The 24,529-nt window shown below is 41.1% G+C and overlaps 2 protein-coding genes across 2 annotated transcripts; both read left to right on the top strand.

Moving 5' to 3' along the window:
• The first annotated feature begins 2,622 nt into the window (after positions 1-2,622).
• LOC143533031 (ethylene-responsive transcription factor 2-like) lies at positions 2,623-3,906 on the top strand. Its single transcript, XM_077027916.1, has 2 exons — positions 2,623-2,809; positions 3,239-3,906. Exons 1-2 carry the CDS (start codon positions 2,672-2,674, stop codon positions 3,842-3,844), a joined length of 744 nt encoding a protein of 247 aa, XP_076884031.1. The 5' UTR covers positions 2,623-2,671; the 3' UTR covers positions 3,845-3,906.
• Positions 3,907-23,311: 19,405 nt separating this feature from the next.
• On the top strand, positions 23,312-23,755 carry LOC143533001 (oleosin Cor a 13-like). Its single transcript, XM_077027893.1, has one exon. It carries the CDS (start codon positions 23,312-23,314, stop codon positions 23,753-23,755), a length of 444 nt encoding a protein of 147 aa, XP_076884008.1.
• Positions 23,756-24,529: the final 774 nt, after the last annotated feature.

The raw sequence follows: 24,529 nt of genomic DNA, 5'->3' as shown, positions 1-24,529 counted from the left end.
AGTTATCTAATTTGTTCTTGCTGATAGGCTTAAAAGCTGTAACTAAAACTAGGATGTCTCAAGTCCACGTTAGATAATCTAGAGGTGCCATGTCACCCAGCTACCTGCAATAGGTGCCAAAACATGTTAGCTTACACTGGTGAGTTACTACCTATCATTCTATCAATTTAAAACATTTGTTTCATAACTTGTTATTCATGGTTTCAAAAAACTTCTATAGATATATTACAAAAACAAACATCGGTTTTTACCTTATTAACTTAGGCAACAGATACCATGTTTACGGAACCCCACTCACATAAGATTGAGTGCTTTGACAAACCTTCAGGCACACAGATCAAGTCCAACTTTCATGTCTAAATGTCCACAAGTGCTTTGTTAAACTTTCAGGCACGCAAAATAAGTCTGACTTTCTTGTCCAGAGGTACACTATTGAACTTTTCAGTACCAACTTTGCCCGGCAGCCTCAACAAACAGAGCCGTCTATTTCTGCCTCGTTCTTATAAGCTCCCTTATATATATGTTGTTAAAACAATTTCGACAATATCTAACTATTTGGGCAAACTAAGATAAACTTCCATGTACAAGCCAGCACCTAAGTTATCTTTTGCGTACATGTTCTTACAATATGCTACATTTGGGCATACAACAAATTCGTATTTTATAATTAATATTCATTATTATGACGCATGTCCAACTTGTACGCACACCAACGCAGATTGCCATATGGTTACGCATAACAAATATCTATTGTTTAATATATTTTGGCATCGTTTAATCTTCGTGGGTACTCATCTAGTCGACCTAGGACAATATATAATTAATTATAGGACCACCTTATCTAGCATTCTTGGCAATCAAATAGCCAAGTCACACACACACACACAAACACGTACACACACGTGTGTCTGTGTCCACCTTAGCACATCATCTACCCAACACTTCATCCGTGATAACAAAATATATCATACATAGTAGTTTAAAATACATTTTTACATCTATTTTTAATGCTTTGACGTAAAGAAGCTTTATCAGCCCCAAAAATTATAAACACATGTATAAATGGGCCTTGAAACTCAAATTAGCGTGCAAACGCACATAGATCTTCCTATTATTCATTACTAACCACCTAGTCGGCTTTGCTTGTTTATGGTTAGCCACTTGCATCTCAACCGTGTCTCAACCTTTATATGCCCTTGCCCGACTTCAACAACCTCTAATGGTTCCTCACAACCCCTGAACCTAATCAACTAGCCTTCTTGTCGACCCTTCTTCCTTTCCACGGTCGAGCACCCCATTTTCTCCTTTTTTTTCTTCACTTAATCTAACTTCACTCCCTCTATCTTTCTTCATTCTTTATCTCGACTATGCAACACATGAAAGTCTCCATCCTTTGTACTCTTGGCGGAAAACTCCAACACAAGTGGATGGTCTCCATAATTCCAAATGATAACCCCTATCTTCATTAGATGCCAAACCTTTAATCTCATTTGTAACTTAATTAAGTCTAGGAATTTCATTATTCCATGTCACACATGCACTAAATCATTGTCCCAAACATGTTCATTACTGTCAGAATATAAATATAGCTAGGTAGTTCATAACACATGCACATGCCATGTTATAAGCTATATATCTTGTTTAATGCCACACTTCTTTTACTAACCTTTCTTTTATTTATATCAAATCTAACTCCCATCCAATCTTATGTCACATATATCACATTATTAATCCCTTTAACATCAGATATCAAATGTGACAATTTAATCACTTTAGGTTAAATCAGTAGCTTACTTAAACCAATGCTTCATGATACACTAGAACATTACATTGTTTACTAGTTTAAATTTATATCACACATTTTAGTAAGACTAGTCAAACTATACACTTCAAATCTCTACATCAGTTACACGCTAAAGCAAAACTAATGCTAAAACAACTAAAGGTGCATACTGTTTTTTTTTTCCCAAGCTTTATGTCATGGGTCAAACTTCTTGACTTTGAGTGGCACCTGAAAACCAACCAATCTGTCCGCTTATGATAAGGTTCTATAGGTTACACCCTGCGTTGGACTCATCAGGCGAGCAACAACAGCTCGCGATCAGCAATGTGTTCATCATGGAAGCACAAGTGCATAACTAGGCATGTCGCGTCAATTATCACGCTAAGACCATGCCCGATGAAGTCCAAGACTAACTAAGAAACAAAGCCAAGCATTAATAAGCAGTTCACCCTTCAAATATTTGATCAGTGATATTTGGCCTTCTATCATCATACCACCTGAATAAAACACTCATTTCTTTTATATAATATATCACGCCTAAATAATACTTCATCATTGTTTATACTAAATAAATACATTAACTTATTATGTGGTTACCAAAACCTCAATGATGGATTGATGCGTCAAGCCATGACGTCATCAACCCTAATGGCCCAATACATTCACCACGTGAATTTATATTAATATTTATTTTTTGCAATTGTCGTTACAACTTGCCCCCTTGTCCACCACACTCATCATAAACTTCCATTTCACCCTCCCACTTTTCCATATATATAATCACCACCCTCACAATGCATTGCATATATATATATCCACTATCCTCTTCCTTCTTTCCAAAATCTTTTTGATCAATTCTTTCCACTTCATTTTCATCCAAATTACAAAATGATGCAGATTCCGTCCTATGGCTTGGAGCCTTTTAGCGCGACCAATACGGGCGATGTTCCAATATTTTGCCGAAGCACAAGCTTTAGCAGCCTCATGCCATGCTTGACCGAAAACTGGGGTGACTTGCCGTTAAAGGTAGTTAAAACTCTTAAGTGTGTGTAAGGGGGTGTTTGGGATTGCTTATTTTATCTCCTTGTGACTTTTAACTTATTATAAGTTATTAGGTGTTTATAATAACTTAAGGTGTTTGAGAATGTTAAAACTTTGTGATTGTATACGTCTTAAGTTACAACTTTGTAACTTGTAAATATAAATCATAAGGAGGTTAATGGGCTATTTGGGATTCCTTATTTTCACCTCCTTATGACTTATAAGAAGAAGTCATAAGTTACAAAAGTGTAACTTATCCATATTTCCTCTCCTTAAATAAGGAATCCCAAACACTCCCTTTGTATAACTGTAAGATTGTATTAGCAATTATTGAGTAGTGGTTTATTATATACTTAACTCATATTTACATAAAGCTAACTCTAACTTCTATTAATTACATTGTGTCTAATAAAGGTCGACGATTCAGAGGATATGGTAATTTATGGAATTTTAAGTGACGCCGTTAGCGTTGGATGGACTCCGTTTAATATTAGTGGAAAAGAAATTAAAGCTGAGCCGAGTGATTTAGATACAGAGCCGAGCCGACTAATACAAGTTAAAGCCGAGCCGACTAACTTCGTAGCCTCAGCGAAGGTAGAACAAGTAGTATCAACATCCATCTCGTCGTTGCCAGCGAAGGGAAAACACTACCGTGGAGTGAGGCAGCGGCCATGGGGCAAGTTTGCGGCTGAGATAAGAGACCCGGCTAAAAACGGTGCGAGGGTGTGGCTTGGGACGTATGAGACTGCTGAGCAAGCCGCAACGGCTTATGATATAGCCGCGTATAGGATGCGTGGCTCAAAGGCTTTGTTGAACTTTCCACATAGGATCGGCTTGAATGAGCCCGAGCCGGTTAGAGTGACGTCTAAAAGGAGATCCCCCGAGCCGTCAACTTCAGGCTCGTCGGCTTCTGTTAGTGGCTCGCCTAAAAGGAGAAATATTAAAGTGTTGACGGCTGAGCTAGTTGAGCCGGAAGTGCAAAGCCGATCATCAAATGTGATTGAAGCCGTTACTAGTTAAAACTGTTGAAGTACATATTTGTGCCAAATTGCCACTACATGAGGCCCATGGACGATGGGCCAACCCGGTGATCAAATGCCAAAACTACCCTGCTTTCAGAAAGGGTAATGCAAAAGATTTGAGGGCATAGATGGAAATTTGCAGCCATACTGCCTGGGACCTTTTGGGATATATTTAAGTACAATTTGTGATCTTTGGATGGGTGAAAGTTTTTTAATTTTAATATTTTCGATATTTATTTTAAATAAAGATGATTTAAAGTATGATCATGACGTTTAATATTAAAGCATAGTTTATGTAAATATTGTTATAATTTTAAAAATACCACTAGACGAATACAAATGTCAAGTTATCAATAATGATACGTTTTTTGGTCGCATGTTCATATATGTACAATTTTTTTTCAGTTTTGTTTTTCTTTTATGTCTTAATTATTTATTTTAAAAATACGTGTTGAACTAGCTTTCTCTAATAGGTTTCAATCATGATATTTTAAAAGTCAATTATAATTATATATTATGGGAAAAGTGAATACGGTGCTATTAGGTATGTAACCTTACACGTAAAACCAATCAAAACTACGCAGTTTTGATTAAAGCCTCATATGCTTTAAATCCTTTCCATTCTTATAAAAATCTTAATTTGTTAATCTTGAATATGGAAAGCGTTTAGCTGTACCTTCTCTCCAAATTCCACCAAAGAACAAAACTTAGGTTTTTAACCTTTTCGGATCTTGCAAGTACGTAGTGGACTGCGATTTGTTTAATTATTTTATTTTTCTTTTGATCTTTAATTTCAGCAGTAATATCAATTACTATAAATTATTTTACAAGTGGCTTGTAATTTCATAGATTATTTTTTTTTCTTATGGATTTTAAGTTTCTGTAATAATATCAATGAGATTATATATATACTATTTAAATATTAGATAAATAAAGCACTATCTAATTCTAGCACATGAACCCCATAATAAAAAAAACCCGCTAATTAAACCTTTTACTTTGTAAAACCATAATAGCCAAATTGTATTATTACTCTCTAAAAATCGGAGGCTTTGAGTTTTGGGATGGAAATCTCTTTAAACAAGCATTCCAATCAAAGAGTTGACAAGGAATTATCGAAAACACGGAAAAAATTTAAAACATATGAGGAGGTTTTAATCAAAACTACGCAGTTTTGATTGGTTTTACGTGTAAGGTTACACGCCTAACAGAGTAACAGCGTATTCACTTTCCCCCATATGTTATATACATACACTACATGATAAAACGTTCACGAATCAAAGTTTAGGCTACCGACATCACGGTGTATGTCCCCAATCATGTGGATGAAGGTTTGTTCGATGGGTTGACGCCCTTTGTAAAGGGCAATGCCCACTAAATGCATGTCGGGCCCTTTTGGGTTGTACAAAATTGTACCAAACTGAATTACTATGAGGCAACAACTCAATTGCAAGTTATATATGGTACACAAAAACACCACACAAGGCAAAAATCCATAACTCAGTTCCCGCCTTTGCAATCACAACCGAATGAGAGACAAAAGGCGGCTTCAGCAGGCTTCTCCTTTTTGCGACGTAGCTGGATGCGGCAACGACGACAATGGTTTAGTGGTCGTGGTGTTAATGTACGTTCTACGATCTTTATTGTTTATAGCAATTAGAACCTACATAAACTAGGTGCTTTAAAAGTTATATATATATGTATATATATATATGAAAGAGTTAACGTACAAATGAAATTAACGTGCTAAACATGAGAATCAAGTAGAGTAATTATATATACAAGTAGAGTAATAATGTAATTACATCATAGAGTAATTACTACATTATTACTCTACTTGTATATATAATTACTCTACTTGATTCTCATGTTTAGCACGTTAATTTCATTTGTATTTGATCCAAACCCTATATATATATATATATATATATATATATATATATATATTCACATTTTTATACTATTTTATAAAAGTTATAATAAATCAACCTTAGTCAGTCATGTAGACTATAGACGAACGTATTTCAATTATAGTTGTGAAGCAAGTAAAAGAAGGTAATCATAGAAGCCCATATGGGCATATGGCCTCAGTTATTGATAGAAACATTAATGCATCTGAGCCCAAATACAATGATCCAGTAAGTCAATAACCGAAAACATGATCAGACAAAAAAAAGTCAGGAATAAAGCAATTGCCACTCAGCCATCACCTCTCTTTCTCTCTTTCTCTCTTCCCTTCAACAAAAGAAGATCACCACCGAAGAGCACCATCATCATCAGTGAAGAAGCGTGTATCGACTTACTTGTATACGATCAACGTTCCTCGGGTACGAGTGTGCTATATCACCGATGGTTTTCCGAGATACGAGTTCTTCCACCTACAAAACGAACAGTACCGTGAGCTTACCCCTCAGAAAGGGACAGAGGGGTCCTCTTTGGGGTAACCCTCCGGTGTGAGAATCAGATATTGTAGGAGAGGATAATCAGGATGTGAAAATGAGTAAAGGACTTAGAATATATTTTCTTGCCTGCCCCCAACTGTGGAGGCGGCCTAGTATTTATAGTGCTAGGGTTTCCAATGATTTGGCTCATACCCAATTAGGGCCTTTTTAGCCTCCCCCTATTGCTTCGCGCCACGTGTATTTAGGACACCTGGTGCTCTTTCATTGATTATTCTCTGACCAAGGTATTTCACCTGACCCATGTGCCATCACGTGGTAGCACATGGGCTTTGCTGAGTTGTCCACCTTTCATTGGCAGCTGTCAACCTCAGCACATTCTTTATTCCTTAAAAGATACCTTCTGGAAGGTTGTCTGATGAGCACAATCACGGTTGTCCTTATCCTGATTTGGATTAGATTATTGTCTCATTTATGCGCCTATCCTGGGGATGCGCGGGGTCTTCTCTTATTCTCACACTGAGTGTGCGCGTTGTGTGCATATGCGATATGCGCCACGCACAGGTGTTTCGTGCGCTTGCGCATAGGTTTCGGCTTTGTGTCTTCATGACATCTTGATTTCAAGCTTCTTATCCATACTTTATGGGTTGACCCGCCCCGCTCGATGTTGGGGCGGGTGCATACCCCTTCAAGCCCCCCAGTCTAATGTGTGTCTTGTCTCACGCGAGCGAGGTAAGGGAGATATTAGACTCAATGGTTCGCTTTCTTAATAGGGTTGTCTTTTCTTTTTTATTTCTCATATGTGCGTTGCGCGAAATTCCATCCCTTTGGTTAAAACGAATCGTCAATGCACGTGGTTGGTTGGTGTTGACATGCATCAGAGATGGAGGCGTTATGTGTTAGACCTTTCGTGTGCTCGAGGTGCTACAGTGGCCTTTCACGTCTCCTCATACAGTGTCAGAAACACGTGTCGCGCTTATGTTGGCCTACGCCTGCGAGTGGGGGCGCGTGAGCGTAGATCTGATTATTACTTGTTTCTCTTTCTCTCCCCTGGGCCTATAAAACCAAACCTTTTTGAATGGTTTTTTCTTCATCTCCATTGTCACTTTAGAGCTTTACTTGTCTTCTAACCCTTCGATTCAGAGCCTTTATCTTTGCTTCCGGATTCTGTGTTTAAACAATCGGATTGCTCTTATTCTGCAATCGCATGTCTCTTAACCCAGACACTACCGAGTCCCCCAGTAAAGGCCGTGTGAAGTCGATGGTTATCTCTAACTTGAAGAAGACCGGCAAGGGTATTCGGGTTGCCGAGGCTTCGTCGGAGGAGGGGGGAAAGAATAAAACGGCGAAAAGATGGGACGAGATCCCCTGCAAGTTGAAATAGCCTGAGCTTGATAGTCTCATTGCTTCTCAGGGTTTTCTCCCTGAGTATGGTTGTCTGCTCCCGCCAGCCGGGCAGACGGCTGCGGATCCTCCTGCCAGCTATATCTCTCTATATTCTCATTTTTTTACTCACTGTAACCTTCGTCTTCCGATGACAAGGTTTATAGGTGCGCTCCTTCAATTTCATGGGATTCACATATCCCAAGTTCACCCTTTTGGGTTGGTGCGCATGACTCATTTTGAGTTTATGTGCAAAGCTCAGCGCGAAGAGCCTACTCCTCGCCGCTTTCAATATTTCTATAAACCAAAGGTTCAAGATTCTTGGTTTTCGTTTACTCCGTGCAGTCAGAAGGTTAAATGCTGTACTGTCACTTTTAAGAGCTTTCATGACTGGACTGAGAAGTTTTTCTACGTCAAGGCTGGTGTGATTCCAATCCGCATGACTATGCGCGCGATCACTTCTGCGCCCGCGGATGACAATGTCCTTAAGAACCCAACGGGCACATGGGTTAAGAAGTTATCTGCTGAACCATCCCCCGCCAAGAATATTTGCGAGGAAGCGCTGGTGGGGGTTGGTATGAGCAAGAGGTGGACTGACAGCGAGACTGAGCCTGTCATCCGTGTTGATGGCTCAGGTGGGTTGTTTGTTCATTGCATTAATTCTGCGCGAGTATAATTCGTTTTGCTGATATCACTTGTCTTGTTTTATGCAGACAGCAAGGAATACATCCACGCCGCCTATGACGAGCATACGGAGGGTGGATCTGCTGCGCTGAACCCTGGGGAAACCGCATTTCCTGATCGTTTTGACGATATGTTTATTTCTGTTGACTTAGAGTTTTGCCTTGACAGCGATGTGCCTGGTAAGCCTTTGTATTTGTGCTTAGGCCCTTAGAATACCAAATTTGGTTTTATCATTTATGTTGCGCGTATTGTAGATGCGCTCGCTAATTATGAGTTAGAGCCTGTGGAAGAGGAAGGGGAGGAGGCAGAAGCTGAAGCGCAAAAACTCAAGCGCAAGGCTAAAGGCAAAACTGGCGCAGGGGCCAGTAAAAAACAGAAAAAAGATGATGCCTCTGTTGCCCAAAATCTTCCTCCTACTCAAGTGAAGGAACTTGAGAAAACCAAGGGTTTTACTTCCAAGTTTTCCTCGTCTTCTTTGCCTCAAGGTGTGGGCAATCCTCCAGTCCACACGAGGTATGGTGCTGCCACCTCATCTCTGCGCGCGGCGGACAAGGGAAGCGGTGCTGCGCCTGCTGTTTCGTCTTCTCCAACAGGTATACTTTGTTTATATTTTGTGGTTTTATGAGCGTGATTCCGATAGAGTTATTAATGAAGCTTTGTTCACTCAAATGTTTGTAGAGCTGGCAACGTTGGTGGCTCAACCTCAGGCGCAGCAAGGTGCCAAGGCTATGCCGAATGTTGTTTTGAAGTCCTCTGTTTTGCCCTCAAAAAGGGGGAAAATGGACTTCATGGCGATGCTTAATTCGCGGATTGCGGTGCGCCAAGGTATTTATTGCGCTTTGATTGTCTGATTTTTTTCTTTAGTTCAAGTCATGAATCATTTCTCCTTGGTTTTTTCATAGGAATTATAGCTGGCACACAAGCTGCTAGTGGCACTGCTAGCGCTGGCGCCGTTAGTTCTGCTCCTGCTCCAACAAGTACTGAATCTCCCCTCATTGGGATCACTAAGGAGCAGGAGACTATTTTTCGCGCTGCTCTAACAGCGTCAAGACCTCCCTCACCTCCTCCTGCGCGCAGCCCTTCTCGTGAGACTATTTTTGATTCTTCCAAGTCGCAGGAGAAGAGACCTGTTATAGAGGATGATGAGGAGGTTAATTTTGAAAATTCTGATGGTGGCCGCGTAAGCCCAATAGCGCCACGAGATTTCGTGGCGCAACCTTTTTCTCATGGGGCAGGCAGGAGCTCATCAGCTGGCGCTAATCTTTCTGCCGGTTCTCCTCAGGTATAAGTTTATTTTGCTCCGCTGTGCAGACTTCCAATTTAGTGTTTAGATAACTAAAACGTTTCTTTTCGTTGCTTTGTGTTTGTAGGGAGCCGATCACATATACCGCCCGAGCTGGAGTATCACTGAAGAGAGCTCATTCCAATCCTTGGGCGTATGTGAAGACTTTTGGGCTCACTCTGTTCCTCCAGCTGAAAGGAGGTTTCAAGAGGACCGCGCTCGCGTGGATTTGCTTAATGACCACCTTTTTGCTGGGTCTGCGTTTTTTGCTGCCTCCCAAGAGCTTCGCAATGATTATATAAAGGTACGTGATGCCCTTGCGGAGGCCAAGCAAGAGGCTAAGATTTCTGCTTGGAATCTTTCTGATGCCCGAGAGAAAGCTGAGAAACTCCAAGCAGAACTTAGCGAGAACCGGGCAAGTTCCAACGCTGCTTTTGTGAAGCGCGGGCTTGAGCTGCAAGCTGCGCGGGAGAAACTGCAAGTGGCAGAGGCAGATGCGGCCAAGTACGCGCGTCGAGCGCGTGACCTGGAGTTGGCAGTGGAGGCGCGTGACCAAACTATTGTGCAGGTTAATACTGAAAAATCTTTATTGGAGAGTGAGGTTGCGCGCCTGAAGAAAGAGCTCGATGCTGCGCGAGCGGAAAAGAATGAAGCCTTGGCGGCAGCAGCGTCTGACAAAGAAGAGCTAAAACAAGCCAATGAAACTGTTGAGTTGTTAAACTCTCAAATCCCTGCTCTTGAGACGTCTGTTTCTTCCCTAGCGCAGGACCGTCAATGGCTGATTTCACAGGGTGTGACTCGTTGCGCTTATGCCATGAAATACTCAGACGAGTTTCAGACCCTTGTGATGGACTGTAATGCGGCGTCGCGCTTGGTGGGTCGGGCTGAGGGGTTTAAGGATGGTTATGAATATGGCATGCTAAAGAAGAATCCATCCGACTACCCTTATCAGCTCGACGCTGTCTGCGCTGACATGGCTGAGGTGGGGGAGAAGTACTTGAATACTCCAATTCCCATCCTTGAGCAGGTATTTTAACTTTAATGAGTTTACTTGACTTATTTTCATAATCTTTTGTACTTATACTGTTCCTTGTGACTTGCAGATAGCCGCACTTGCTGACCAGCCCGATCTTGGCGCTTTAAAGAAATTACTTGATGAATGTGAAGGGACTGGTGGCAATGATGATGGCGCGGGCAACGCTACCTCTGCCAGCGGCTCTGGCGTGGCCAAAGGACCTACTCCTAACGCTATCATGACAGAAGACGACTATATTCAAGACGAACAGCTTGATTATGGTAAGTTTGGAGATGACGAGGAGCGGGCTGCGCCAGATGCTGAGGGAGGAAATAATGATGAGGAAGATGAAGAGGCTGATATTAACATAGAGACTTGAAAAGCCCTTTTTGTTTTTTTTTTTTTTTTTGTGTTTGTAGTTTTTACCTCATCATTTGTAAATTTGTAAACTTCTATGTTTCGGAATGAAATTTTGTTTTTCCCTTATTCGCATCTTGCGCATTCCCAATTCATCTCTTTATATTGCATGCGTGTGCTTGTTGAATATAAGGTATGCTTACACATTGAAACTTGAACAAGGTTGTAAGGAAATTATTTTTACTTAATCCTTAACAGTTGTCATATTTCAAGTTATTTTGCGATATTCTGAATATGCTGACACGTGCCTTGGCATTTCATTATTCCTCTTTTGCGCGACGTTATCGTGCATTTATTATAGGGAATTATGAATGAGTTTTTTAGCCTTTACGTGTCAGTATGTGTTACTCTGCCTATATCCATTATAATCCCATGCGCGGCCCCGACCTGAGACCTTAACAACTATGCTTTGGCATGTGCTTTGCCTTAGTTGTGCTTAGGTATTTTTATGGTCCAGCTGCGCAATACGTAGGATGGATGCTATGAGTAATTTGAGCTAAGGCTCATATTATTGGGCTAAGGCCCTGGCGTTTTAGAGTTAAAACTCGTTAACGCGTCTGAGCTTGAAGCTCGCGCATGTATGTTTTACTTCGTTTTATTTTTAGTTTGATGTCAATACAATGTTGTCATATTGCTCAAAATTAATAAAGGGAAGTGTGAAACATGTATGCAAAAGGTAATAGAACGCATATTAAGAAAGAAAATAGAGCGTATCATTATTCATAATGGCTTAAAAAGCCTTGATTACAAACTTGACAACTTTTACATGAAACATTTTCTAAGTTGTGCTGCGTTCCATGTGTGCGGGATCTTCTTTCCATTTAAATCTTTTAAAGCGTATGCGCCTTTTCCCAATTCTTCCGAGACTTGATAAGGTCCCTCCCAGTTGGGAGACATCTTTCCCGGGGGTATTGCGCGACTAGCTTCATTGTTCCGAAGGACAAAATCATTCTTCTTGAAGTGACATTCTTTCACGCGCTGATTGTAGTATTTTTCTAGCTTTTTCTTGTATTTGGCTTCACTGATGATAGCCGCCTCTCTGCGTCCCTCAAGTAAATTGAGATCCAACCTCCTTTCTTGCTCATTATCCGTCTTACTCATCATGAGCACTCTATAGGATGGGCATCCAATCTCTGCTGGAATCATAGCCTCTGTTCCATAGGTTAGGCTGAACGGGGACTCGCCATTGCTGGTTTTGCTTAATGTCCTGTGGCCCACAGGACATTAGGTAACTCCTCGACCCATGCATGGGACTCTCCCTCCAACCTTTTCTTCAGCCCATTCAGCAAGCTTTGGTTCGCGCGTTCCACTTGGCCATACCCTTGAGGGTGGTATACTGAAGTGAAGACCTGATTGATGTGCAATTCCTTGAACCAACTGGATATCTTCCTGTCAGTGAATTGTTTGCCATTGTCGCTCACGATTTCCATGGGCAGGCCAAAACGGCATACGATGTGGCTCCAAATAAATTGCTTCATTGCCTCAGCTGTGATTTTTGCCAGTGGCTTGGCTTCAACCCATTTTGTGAAATAGTCTACTGCCACTACCAAAAACTTTACTCGCCCTGGCGCTTGTGGTAAAGGACCCACAATATCGATTGCCCACTTGTGGAAAGGCCATGCAGAGGTCACCGGAATCAAGTTGTTCTTTGGCCGCATGGTATTTGGCGCATAGCTCTGACACGCTTTGCATTTTTGGATCTCTTTTAACGCGTCCAAGTACATGCCTGGCCAATAGTAACCTGCGTTCATTGCCTTGGCGATCACCATGCGCGGGCCAGCATGTATTCCACAGATTCCTTCGTGTATCTCTCTGATCACATAGCTTGCTTCCTCAGCGTCTAGGCATTTCATGAGTGGTCCAAGATAAGAGCGTCGATATAACGTACCATCGAGCATTTCGTAGTTCTGCGACTTGTGTCTTATCTTCCTCGCCTGTGCGCGATCGTCTGGTACCTTTCCCTCCTTCAAGAATTCCATTATTGGAGTTATCCATGATGAAGGTGTTGTATGAATTACATGAACAGACTTCGCTCCCACTGACGGGTTGCTCATTACTTCCACCCTGACATCTTTGCCAGAATGATCGAAGCTGGTTGATGCCATCTTGCTTAGCGCGTCGGCAGACTTATTTTCACTGCGCGGAATGTGTATGATTCTGAAAAAGTCAAATTGTTCGGTGAGTTTCTTCGCCTGCTCTAGATACAGAGGCATGGTGTTCTCCTTGCCATCATAAAGGCCATTGACTTGTGCTGCTACCAGGTATGAATCTACATGAGCCTCTAGCTTTTTAACTCCGAACTTGTGCGCGATGCGCAAACCAGCCAGCAGGGCTTCATACTCAGCTTCATTGTTGGTGCTCTTGAAATCCAACCTGATTGCGTAAGTATACTCATGATTTTCTGGATCCACCAGTTTGAGGCCTGCGCCGGACCCTTCGTTGTTTGAAGCTCCATCAGTGAATAATCTCCAAACGTTTTCTTCATTATTGGCTTGCGGAGGGTCTACTTCGCGCTAAGCCTCTTCGACTTTTCCTTTAGGGATTTCTGCGATGAAATCAGCTAAGACTTGTCCCTTGATTCCTGGACGAGGCTTATAGGTGATCGTGTGCTCCCCTAATTCCAGCGCCCATTTTGTCAGCCTTCCTGAGAGCGCGGGACGTCGCAAGACTTGCTGGATGTTGTAATCAGTCAGGACTTCAATAGGATGACCATTGAAATATCTGTGAAGCTTGCGCGACGCATGCGTTAGTGATAAAACTAACTTTTCTATGATGGTGTAGCGCGTCTCAGGATCTGTCAGCACCCGACTTACATAATAAATTGGTGTTTGGATTCCCTTGCGATCCACCAATAATACTGCGCCAATGGCGCGCTCTCCTGCTGACAGGTACAACGTTAAAGTTTCACCGGGTAGTGGAGCTGTGAGTGCAGGCAGATTTATCAGACATTCTTTTATCTCACTGAAAGCTTGCTCGGCCTCAGGCGTCCACTTGAATTGGCTTTTCTTTAAGCAATTTTTCAATGTGTTAATGAATGGGGTAGATTTGCTTGCATGGTTTGCTAGGAACCTGTTAATTGATACCAATCTACCATTCAAATTTTGAACTTCCTTCATGGTGGATGGTGAGGGCATGCCGAGGATAGCCTCCACCTTCTCTGGGTTCACCTTGAAACCATCCTTGGTGACCATTACGTCGAGAAATTTCCCTTCTTCCACGCCGAATGTGCATTTGCTCGGGTTGAGCTTCATGTTTACTTCCTTTAGGCGCCGAAGGGTTTCTTCGATGTCTTTGAGCATTTGTTTTTCCTCCCTGCTTTTAATCACCAAATCATCCACGTAGACTTCTAAGTTTTTTTCCAATCTGCTCGTTGAAAATTGCATCCATGAGTCTTTGGTAAGTGGCTCCTGCATTCTTCAAACCAAAGGGCATTTTTGTGTAACAGAAAACACCCTTGTCAGTTCTGAAAGCAGTCTTGTCTTCATCCTGTGGTGCCATTTGAATTTGGTGATAGCCCTTATAGGCATCCAGGAAACATTTGAGCTTAAATGGTGCCACAGAGTCCACCTTCATGTCAATGTTTGGGAGGGGGTAACAATCTTTTGGACACGCCTTGTTGAGGTCCTTGAAATCAATGCACATTCTCCATGACCCGTTGCTCTTCTTTACCATCACAGGATTGGCTACCCATGTTTGATATCGTATTGGGCGAATGATATTCGCGCGCAGTAGATCTTCTACTTGCTCATTCATGGCCTCTGTCTTCTCGTCTCCCATGACTCTTTTCTTTTGAGCAATTGGCTCCACGGACTTGAATGTGTTGAGAGAGTGCTGCGCCAGGTCTCGCGGAACCCCAGTCATATCAGAATGTTGCCACGCGAAGACTGAAATATACGTTGTGAGCAATCTTTTCATTCTCACTCTTGTGTCATCTGATATCGTAGCTCCGATTGTGATTGTTTGTTCTGGGAATTTTGGGTTGAGAATCCATTCCTCTGGCGCGTTGTTTGCCACTGGAAGCTTCATTCTCCCCTCTCGAGGTAACTTATTACTGCGCATAAATGATCTCGGTACACAAATGTTACTCCTGTTGGTGTTGGGAACCCCAACGCGCCATGCGCTGGTGACGGTATGGCGTTGAATTGGGCAATCGTTCCTCTACCCAAGATCATACTATGGCATGAAGTGGTGGGCAAGACCAGGAAGTTGACAATTTCAGCTCGCTTGTGCTTCTCATCCCCCATAGTTAGTTCGAATTGTATCTGACCTAGGGGTGAATAATTTCGTTTGAGACACCCGAGATTGGTGCATTCACAACTTCGAGCCTTGCTTGGTCTGCTGGATCCAACTTCCTGAAACATTGCTCATACATGATGTCTGACTCACTACCGGTGTCCACCAGGACTCTTGACACCTCATAATGAGCGATGTGTGCAGTGATGACTAGAGGACTGCTGATAGACGGGCCTCCTCTGATTCTTGGAAAGATTACTTGTTGCTCGCGCCAATCCCCTTGGATTTGCGCGCTTCTCTTCCTCGATCCTTGCCCTTGCCTTCTTCCTTCTTGTCACCTTCTCCGCGATTAAGAATGTCTTTTTGGGGTTGGGGTGAACTTTGTTGCGCTTGCTTTTCTGCGGGAGAATAATTGGTTTGTTGCAACCTGGACCATACGGAGTTTTGTTTGCCCCTCCTTTCATTGTTGCGTGGTGCTTCTGTTTGATGCCCTTTATCTCTTGCTCTGTCTTGGGCAATTTGTTTTTCATTTCACGCGAAGACTCGCGATGCTTCCATAAGCTTAGCCCAAGTGGTTGGTATGCCTTCTCTGCTCACGAGAGCTCTGTGGAGTTGATCACTGCGCTCACCTTGTATAAAGGCCACGCGCAAGAGTTATTCAGTGATGCCTCCAATTGCAAGAGATTCCTGATTGAAACGAGTTATGTAGTCTTCAATGGTTTCATCATTCCTGCGTACGCAGTGCATGATGTCATCGGGGTCGCGCGTGTGTCTGCGCTGCTGTACAAAGTGAGCCTGGAACTTTTCCAATAGCTCTTCGAACCCATCGATTTGTCCTGTCGGCAAGCTTTCGAACCAGACACGCGCTGCACCCGTGAGGCAGCGAGCAAACATGTGACACCATGTTGGCATCGTCCAGCTTTCTAAGTTTCCAGTGTTATAAAAACCTTGTAAGAAATCATCTGGATCTGTTGTACCATCGTACTTGCCTAAACCACTTGGCATCTTGGTTTTGTGTTGAATGGGAGCCTTCGCAATGCGCTCAACGAATTTTGAATGTTTTACCAAGATGGCTGGCCTATATGGTGTGGTTACGTCCACTTGCCCTTTCGCTTGTGGGTTGTATGGTGTGTATAAATCCATATCAGCTTGTTCGATGTGAACAGAATGACCGTCTTCCGGCGCGCGCGTCTTTTTTTGTTGTTCCCTGAATGGTTTGTTTATCAAATGCGAGCCTTTGTGTTAAATCGGCTAACTTTTTGTGTTTTACCAACTCATTGTATTTGTCCATTAAACGCCGTTGTTCGTTTATGAGCCATTCTTTAGGGTCATTGGTTTCAACTTCCGGGCCCATTGGTCCTTTTTGTTTTGTACAAGTCAGATTTTGGAACGTGAGATCGTCTGGGGGAGTTTCAGTTTGACTATGAGGTGTTGTGTTGAAGGGATGGTTACTGGTGGTGCGCGCAGTGATCTTTGATCGTTGTTTCGAACACCGGAAACCATGGTGAAGATTTTTAGAGAGAAAATTGATGAAATAGTGATTTTGTTGCCGTTGTAACAGGTGATGGCGCCAATGAAGAAGCGTGTATCGACTTACTTGTATACGATCAACGTTTCTCGGGTACGAGTGTGTTATATCACCGATGGTTTTCCGAGATACGAGTTCTTCCACCTACAAAACGAACAGTACCGTGAGCTTACCCCTCAGAAAGGGACAGAGGGGTCCTCTTTGGGGTAACCCTCCGGTGTGAGAATCATATATTGTAGGAGAGGATAATCAGGATGTGAAAATGAGTAAAGGACTTGGAATATATTTTCTTGCCTGCCCCCAACTGTGGAGGCGGCCTAGTATTTATAGTGCTAGGGTTTCCAATGATTTGGCTCATACCCAATTAGGGCCTTTTTAGCCTCCCCCTATTGCTTCGCGCCACGTGTATTTAGGACACCTGGTGCTCTTTCATTGATTATTCTCTGACCAAGGTATTTCACCTGACCCATGTGCCATCACGTGGTAGCACATGGGCTTTGCTGAGCTGTCCACCTTTCATTGGCAGCTGTCAACCTCAGCACATTCTTTATTCCTTAAAAGATACCTTCTGGAAGGTTGTCTGATGAGCACAATCACGGTTGTCCTTATCCTGATTTGGATTAGATTATTGTCTCATTTATGCGCCTATCCTGGGGATGCGCGGGGTCTTCTCTTATTCTCACACTGAGTGTGCGCGCTGTGTGCATATGCGATATGCGCCACGCACAGGTGTTTCGTGCGCTTGCGCATAGGTTTCGGCTTTGTGTCTTCGTGACATCTTGATTTCAAGCTTCTTATCCGTACTTTATGGGTTGACCTTCCCCGCTCGATGTTGGGGCGGGTGCATACCCCTTCAATCAGCATTGGAGTGAAACGTGGGCACACCAGGTGGTGAAACCGGCCACCGTGCAGCAGCCATTGGTGGTTCCCTAATGGTTATCATAAGTCTAGTTTTATACTTTATAGTGACATGAATTTTATTTGAAATACGTACAAATGTATCCATGTGACAGACATTTTCAAGTGAAAATGTTTTGAAAATGTTAGATTTTTATTTGTAGTAATTACATCACATATGATATGAGAAAAAAAAACATTAAACAACCTTTTTCTAATAACAAACAGGTAAAATCGTTTTTTTTTTGTCAAGTATAAATGTCTAATAACAAACGAACTTTATATATGCACTATATAACATGATTACTTACGGAAGATGACAAGCAATACACAGATACTAGTGGTTTGTAGATGTCAAATTGGCTTTTGGAGTTCCTCCAAACACTTCAGTAAGAAATCTAAAGCAATGCATCCTAATGAAGTGCTTGGAGAACCTCTAAGAGACACTTGACCTTGTTCAATATGTTTGGTGAATAAGAATACTCAAGCTATAGGTATATATAGAAAAAATATTATGAAAGCGGTGGATCAATAGACGTAGATGCATTATTAGCTTGAACTTGGTTAACATTGTGTCTCTATAGTTGAGTACATATTCTTAAAAGTAAGAAGTCATGGTGAGGACCATGTATTTGAGGAGTCTTTATATTCTCATTCCATCATATATCCCCAATATACGACTAGGTTCAAGTTGTAACTTAATACACATTGTCCTAGGATTCCTTATGCACGACTAGAGATGTATACTGTTAATTATAATCACAAGCTATAATGTTTATAATGTTCATTTTCTCTATAGTCGTGTCACCAATTGTTTTCACTTGTTTTCGAATATGAGAGCACGCATATATAGGAATTTGTTCGTGCATTTGTTTAACAAACTACTCTAAAACTATAATATAATATCCATTTGGAGAAAGAAAATTAACTGAGTGGAAATAAATATGTAAATATACAATTTTAATGTCTTAATGACCAAAGCGCATGTAGTCTAACGGTATCAAGTGCCCTCTTCAAGTAGTTTATGGTTTTAGTATCATTGTGGACGGATGTTTAGATTTAAAAGTAGGTGTATGAGTGAGTCGATTAAAAAAAAGAACCAATATTAGACACAATGTAGTTAGACAAACGTTAGAGGTAGAATTATGTAAATATGGGTTATGTATATAGAGCTCATGCATGTCACACCCCAACCTAAGACGGAAATGTCAGGGCGTGAGCCGATTGTTCACAGTACAAAGGTACTATCATAAATAAAATGACAATATCTATCAAATTAATTATTTCAAATTACAGTGCACAAATATTCATAACACAAACAAATAATTTAAACAAATAATCCAATCAAGATTTAAATAAAGATAGTTTTCATTAAGTTCCCCTATGGTCTTTTCTAGATGTCATTCACGTCAGACTTCAATTCAAAAGGCAACCTACATATGTGTAGAAAATAAATAGAGTTTATCAACAACATATGTTGAGTGAGATGATCACCAATTTTTTTTTGAATAATAATAGTATTATTATTGGCTACATTTAACCGTTACCTTGCAAAATGGGCATTGGCTACAATTAATGACTGACTGAGATTGTCGGTTTACCTCCACCATGCGAACGGGCTATGGTTACTACGATGGTGTATAATCATACTGACTTGCTAGACTTTAAATGGACCTCTGTGAGACTTGATAGAATATAAACACTTAAACAAATAGCAATTAACATTTAAATGAATTACACACAATAATTATGTTTACGAGTTTGTGTATATATATGATATAAAATATGAATAGGTACGCATCTGTCCCCAAAACATTTTAAAACAATAAAATAAAGGGGAATGATCAAACTCACATTATTGCGTAAGCGAGTGAACAAGAATATGAATAAATGACAAACAAATGAATGAATCGTTCTTTAACCCGTTGAACGAAGTAAATCAAATAAACCCGAAGAGATAAGTAAATATGAGTAAAACCAAACTCGTTTCTGCTGGAATCGTTCCTAATGGATTTCTAGAACTCCGGTTATGATAGATTAAATGTTTAAGCGAGCTTGTACTGACCAAAATCCGAACAGCAAGTCGGATGTCGGGTTTTGGTCAGTAGCCTTAACATCTCGTTACGGAAATAAAAGTCTTCTGGATGGAACGTCAGTTCCGACCAGAAGCATGAGAAAACGAGTAGTCAAACTTGTTGACTATTATGCCCTTCAACGGGTTTTAAACGATTTGACCAGCCAACACCCTTCAACCACAGAAATTGATTGAAGGTTATTGACTAGAGAATATATATGAATAACTTCACAGAAGACAACTTACACGGATAATACTTAAATCGATGAGATCAGAAGTCAAAGGTTGAGAAGGCTTGAAAGTCAAACATCAAAGCTTGTTTATTCGAGTCTTATGGCAAAACCGAAGAAGAATATGATGAATAGAGGCAAGTGACGGTTAGGAATGATTACTTAAGGTTTAGGGAATTTTGTGGCAGGTATAATATGTGATGCAGGAGCATTACATTGAGATGAAATCTTTTTATTTTAATATTTTATCTTTTCTTATTTTATGTTTATATCGTTTCCATGTTTATCTATTTTCTTTGTTTAGTATAAACTGGATGTTAGGGTTTATTGTTTAGTTAGTTTTGATTAAGTTTATTATTATAAGAACATTGTTCTTGGAACTTCGGTTCAATTTATCGTCTTTTGATTAGTCATGAGTCTCTTGAGCCATTGATCGCTTCCGAAACTGCATCAGTTGGTATCAAAGCTTTTGGTTCTCAAATGGATCGACGTGGTGGTGAATACTTGCTTGATCGTAGATTCGCCGACCGAGGCAACGACATAAGTGTTTTCTATTCACGTGCTCGTGGAGAAGATCGATTTCCTACTCGCAGAGTCGCCGACCGAGGCAGCGCTGGAGTTTTTTCAAACCCACGGGATCTTATGAAGATCCAATGACTTCGACAACGAGTCCGGGATCTTAAAGAGATTGAACGGATCCGAAAACGAGTTTACGATCTCGAGTTACAACGGGAGATGCGCAAGGCTGAAATCGAGTCAAGCACCTTCGTCTGGGACGAAGGTGGTGATGAAGAGCAGCATCCGTTTGGCCGTCACTCACCTTGGTTCGATGAACCAATCTATGAACATGAACCTGGCCAGGAGATATCGCCAGACGATGTGCCCCGATACGATGAAGACGGGTTTAGCCATGATGAAGAAGAGTGCTTGTTGGTGCACGAGGAACTTAATGGTATTACAATTCATCCAATTGAAGGTGTTGAAGTAGGTGGTTCTACGATGCCTACCGGTGGTATGACGGTTGTTGGGAATCACAATGGTTATCTGGAAGTTTTTTTGGACGAGATTATCGAGCAGCAAGAAATGGAAATTCAAACTCAAAAGGAACATGAGATCTCCACGGAAAAAAAGAATATCGTTTGTTCAAATTATTTAAAGGATAAGATTGACGTTAATATTCAAATAGAGGATAATATGGAAGGGTTGGCAGAGTTGTTGAAGAATATTGGATCTCCAAAATATTTCTAAATTCAAAAACGAGAAAATAGTGGTGCTATAAAAAATGTGAATATCCTTTCTGATAATACTAATAATTGTGAAATTTTATTTGAAGAATCACAACTTTCTATAATTCAAATGATGGACTCCAAGAAGAAACGTGATGTTACTCAAAAGAAGGAAGAGTCATTTGAATTTGATTTTTTGCATGCCTTGCATGACAGGTTTATTTGTGAGGCCCCACGAAAGTTGAAAAAATATGATCTAGGACAATACAAGAGGGTCAAATTGATAGTTTACAAGGCACAGCTCAATGCTCCTTTCGACCCAGGTGGTATAAGTCATGAGCCGAGTGGGATGTCCCCGGAAGTTGAATTGTTTAGTTGGGTTGTTATAATAAAAAACCGAAATTGGGTTGACGTTCCGTTTGATCCAGGTGGCTTTGATTGGAAGGCAAAACTCGAGGACGAGTTTTTTCGAAGATGGGGAGTATGATGTAGGAGCATTACATTAAGATGAAATCTTTTTATTTTAATATTTTATCTTTTCTTATTTTATGTTTATATCATTTCCATGTTTATCTTTTTTCTTTGTTTAGTATAAACTGGATGTTAGGGTTTATTGTTTAGTTAGTTTTGATTAAGTTTATTATTATAAGAACTTTGTTCTTGGAACTTCGGTTCAATTTATCGTCTTTTGATTAATCATGAGTCTCTCGAGCCATTGATCGCTTCCGAAATTGCATCAATATGCCTTGTTTATTTAGGATACACAAAAACGAACCAAATATGGTTATTTTACCTGTTTAAGAAACCGAATAAGCTTTTAATGACCAAATCAATATTATATGCAGTAAAATTCATTCTTGAGCAAGGGGTAATGAATATGAACATATACTTTGGCTATATTACTTTTCTTGGGGCTTAATTCACTCGATAAAGTCCAAAAATAATCGATTTTGTGACAAAAATGAACTAGGAAACAATATAAACTAAAAAATCTGCACAGACTTGTGATCAAGGTGGCGCGCGACCACAAGGGAGGTCAGCCGTCGCGCGGCACCCTGGGTCCTAGTGGGAAAAGTTTGTTTTTTTTGGCAAGTTAGGTCCTTGTATTTTCTAAAATGGCTATTTATTGAATATTTTAGGGTTAAATCAAGGATTGAACAACTTGAAAAATATAAGGATTGCTTATAAATGATTGATATTGATAATAATAAAGATCCGAATAATGTTCCCGAATCAGGTTATATATAAACGAATACGAATACAGAAATTCCGAGATGTTACAATTCACTTGTACAAAACCTGATTACGAATTACACCTTCATTATCAACCGAGTTCGGTTTAATCAATTGAGAGTTATTGCAATCAGTTTAGTTATTTTCTTAATTATAATTAAACGATTATCTATCTTTAAATTACGTTTATTCGTTTATTCATTTTGTGTTATTTGATACAATCTTTGAGCTCATGCCAAACTTTTATGCTTTTAGTAATAAATTTTTTAAGGTAAAGTAAAAAAAATATATTCACAGGTCCAACTAATAAAATAAATTACTAAAAAAAACCGTAGAAATTTTTGCTTTTTCAAAGGAAAAAGCCAGGTCGGTTTTAAGATGGTCATTTTGGATCAAGCCATATCAAGACTGTTTTTCTGTAAAATCGGTTCGGGTTTGAAAAACGGTTTTTAAATTCGATTCTATTTTCACCATCCTCGTTTTCGTTCAAACTTTACCACTACAAGCGAGCCAATTACCGAGCAATTTTATCTTCGCTCTTTTACAAACCAGGCCAATCCAGCGAGACTCATACATTAACAAGTCGATTTCAAACAAGTTTTTATTAAACTAGGTTTCGAACGATCATAACCGCGAGTGGTACCGTGCGATATTTGATGAGCAACGTACACTAGATACAACAATTGAAATGACAAAAGCCAGGTGCCTTGATGATAACGCATGCAACCGTCAAATAACAATCGACTGTTGTACACGTGACATCATCCTTCACACACGTGTCACTCCCACTCTCTTTATAAACCCACACACCACCCTACTCATCACCTCAACACAACACATCACAACATCACCACCACCGTCACAATGACCGACCGCTACAACAAAGAATCAGGCTTCGAAATGCAGCACCACAACCAGCCTCAATACTGGAACCCACAGCACCAAAACCAAAACCAGCAATGGAGTGGACAGAAGGCACACCAGGTGGTGAAAGCCCTAATCGCAGCCGCAGTCGGTGGCTCCCTTCTCGTCTTATCGGGTTTGGTTCTCGCAGGCACGGTAATCGCACTGACCGTCGCTACTCCGGTTTTGGTAATATCTAGCCCGGTCCTAGTGCCGGCTTTGATCACCGTGTTCCTTTTGGTAACCGGGTTTTTGACGACTGGAGGGTTCGGTGTTGCGGCCGCAACCGTGTTTGCGTGGATGTATAGGTACGTGTCGGGTGAGCGTCCGACTGGGGCGGACACCTTGGACGAGGCGTCACACAAGCTCGGGTCGAAGGCGCGTGATTTAAAGGACCGGGGCTAGCATGCGGTCGGAGGGTGTATGAGTTATGGAACCGGAGGGGGTATGAGTTATGGAACCGGAGCAGGTCATCATACGGGTGGAGCCGGAATCCGCGTGGGAGGCGGTATCGACACTTAATCTTGAAATCGAGTCTGTGGTGTATGATCTTGCATGATGTCTCTGCCATGAGGCTTAGTAATGTGTATTAGAGGTTTTGTTTGTTTTAATTAAGGGGTAAGTTTAATTATCATGTGAATCATGTAATAATGAATCTTCATGTTGTGATTTCATGTTAAGGTGTTTTCTAGTGGTGAATAAAGAGCATCATGTGTTAAGTAGTTGTAAACTTGTAATTGCATTTTGTTCCCAAAAGGGTGTGTGTTCAAACAAGCGAACATAGAACAGACATATCATAGTTATTGAAGAGGTAGGTCCCAGCAGAGCCCAGTTAAACCCGCAAGACTCACCTTAAAAAGGGACGTCTGCGTAGAGACCAACTGGATCCGCATGACCCACCATGCTCAGAGAGATGAAGATGCGCGTAAGCTGTTCCCGCAGGAAAAGCCTCCCAATGGTGAAGTAGCCCGCCTGTTCCCGCAGCTGCGGATACAAGCCATCAGGGAAGGCTACCCGCACTAACAGCAAGGCTACACGCACAAGGCACTAACTCTCAAATAATTCAGTAATGTCACCTGAAGAAGGAATGAGCAAAGCCGGAAATACTCCCGCACAAAGCCGGGAAAACTCCCGCCCAAATGAGCCAGTCCGTACGCTACTGGAGGACCTTTTGTACTG

The sequence above is a fragment of the Bidens hawaiensis genome, unplaced genomic scaffold (genome assembly GCF_021521415.1).
Source record: "Bidens hawaiensis isolate Kalapana, Puna unplaced genomic scaffold, B.hawaiensis_p1.1 tig00009577_1, whole genome shotgun sequence".
NCBI classification, from domain to species: Eukaryota; Viridiplantae; Streptophyta; class Magnoliopsida; order Asterales; family Asteraceae; genus Bidens; species Bidens hawaiensis.
Note: the sequence above shows the minus strand (reverse complement) of the source record. Positions and strands in the feature narration are given on the sequence as shown.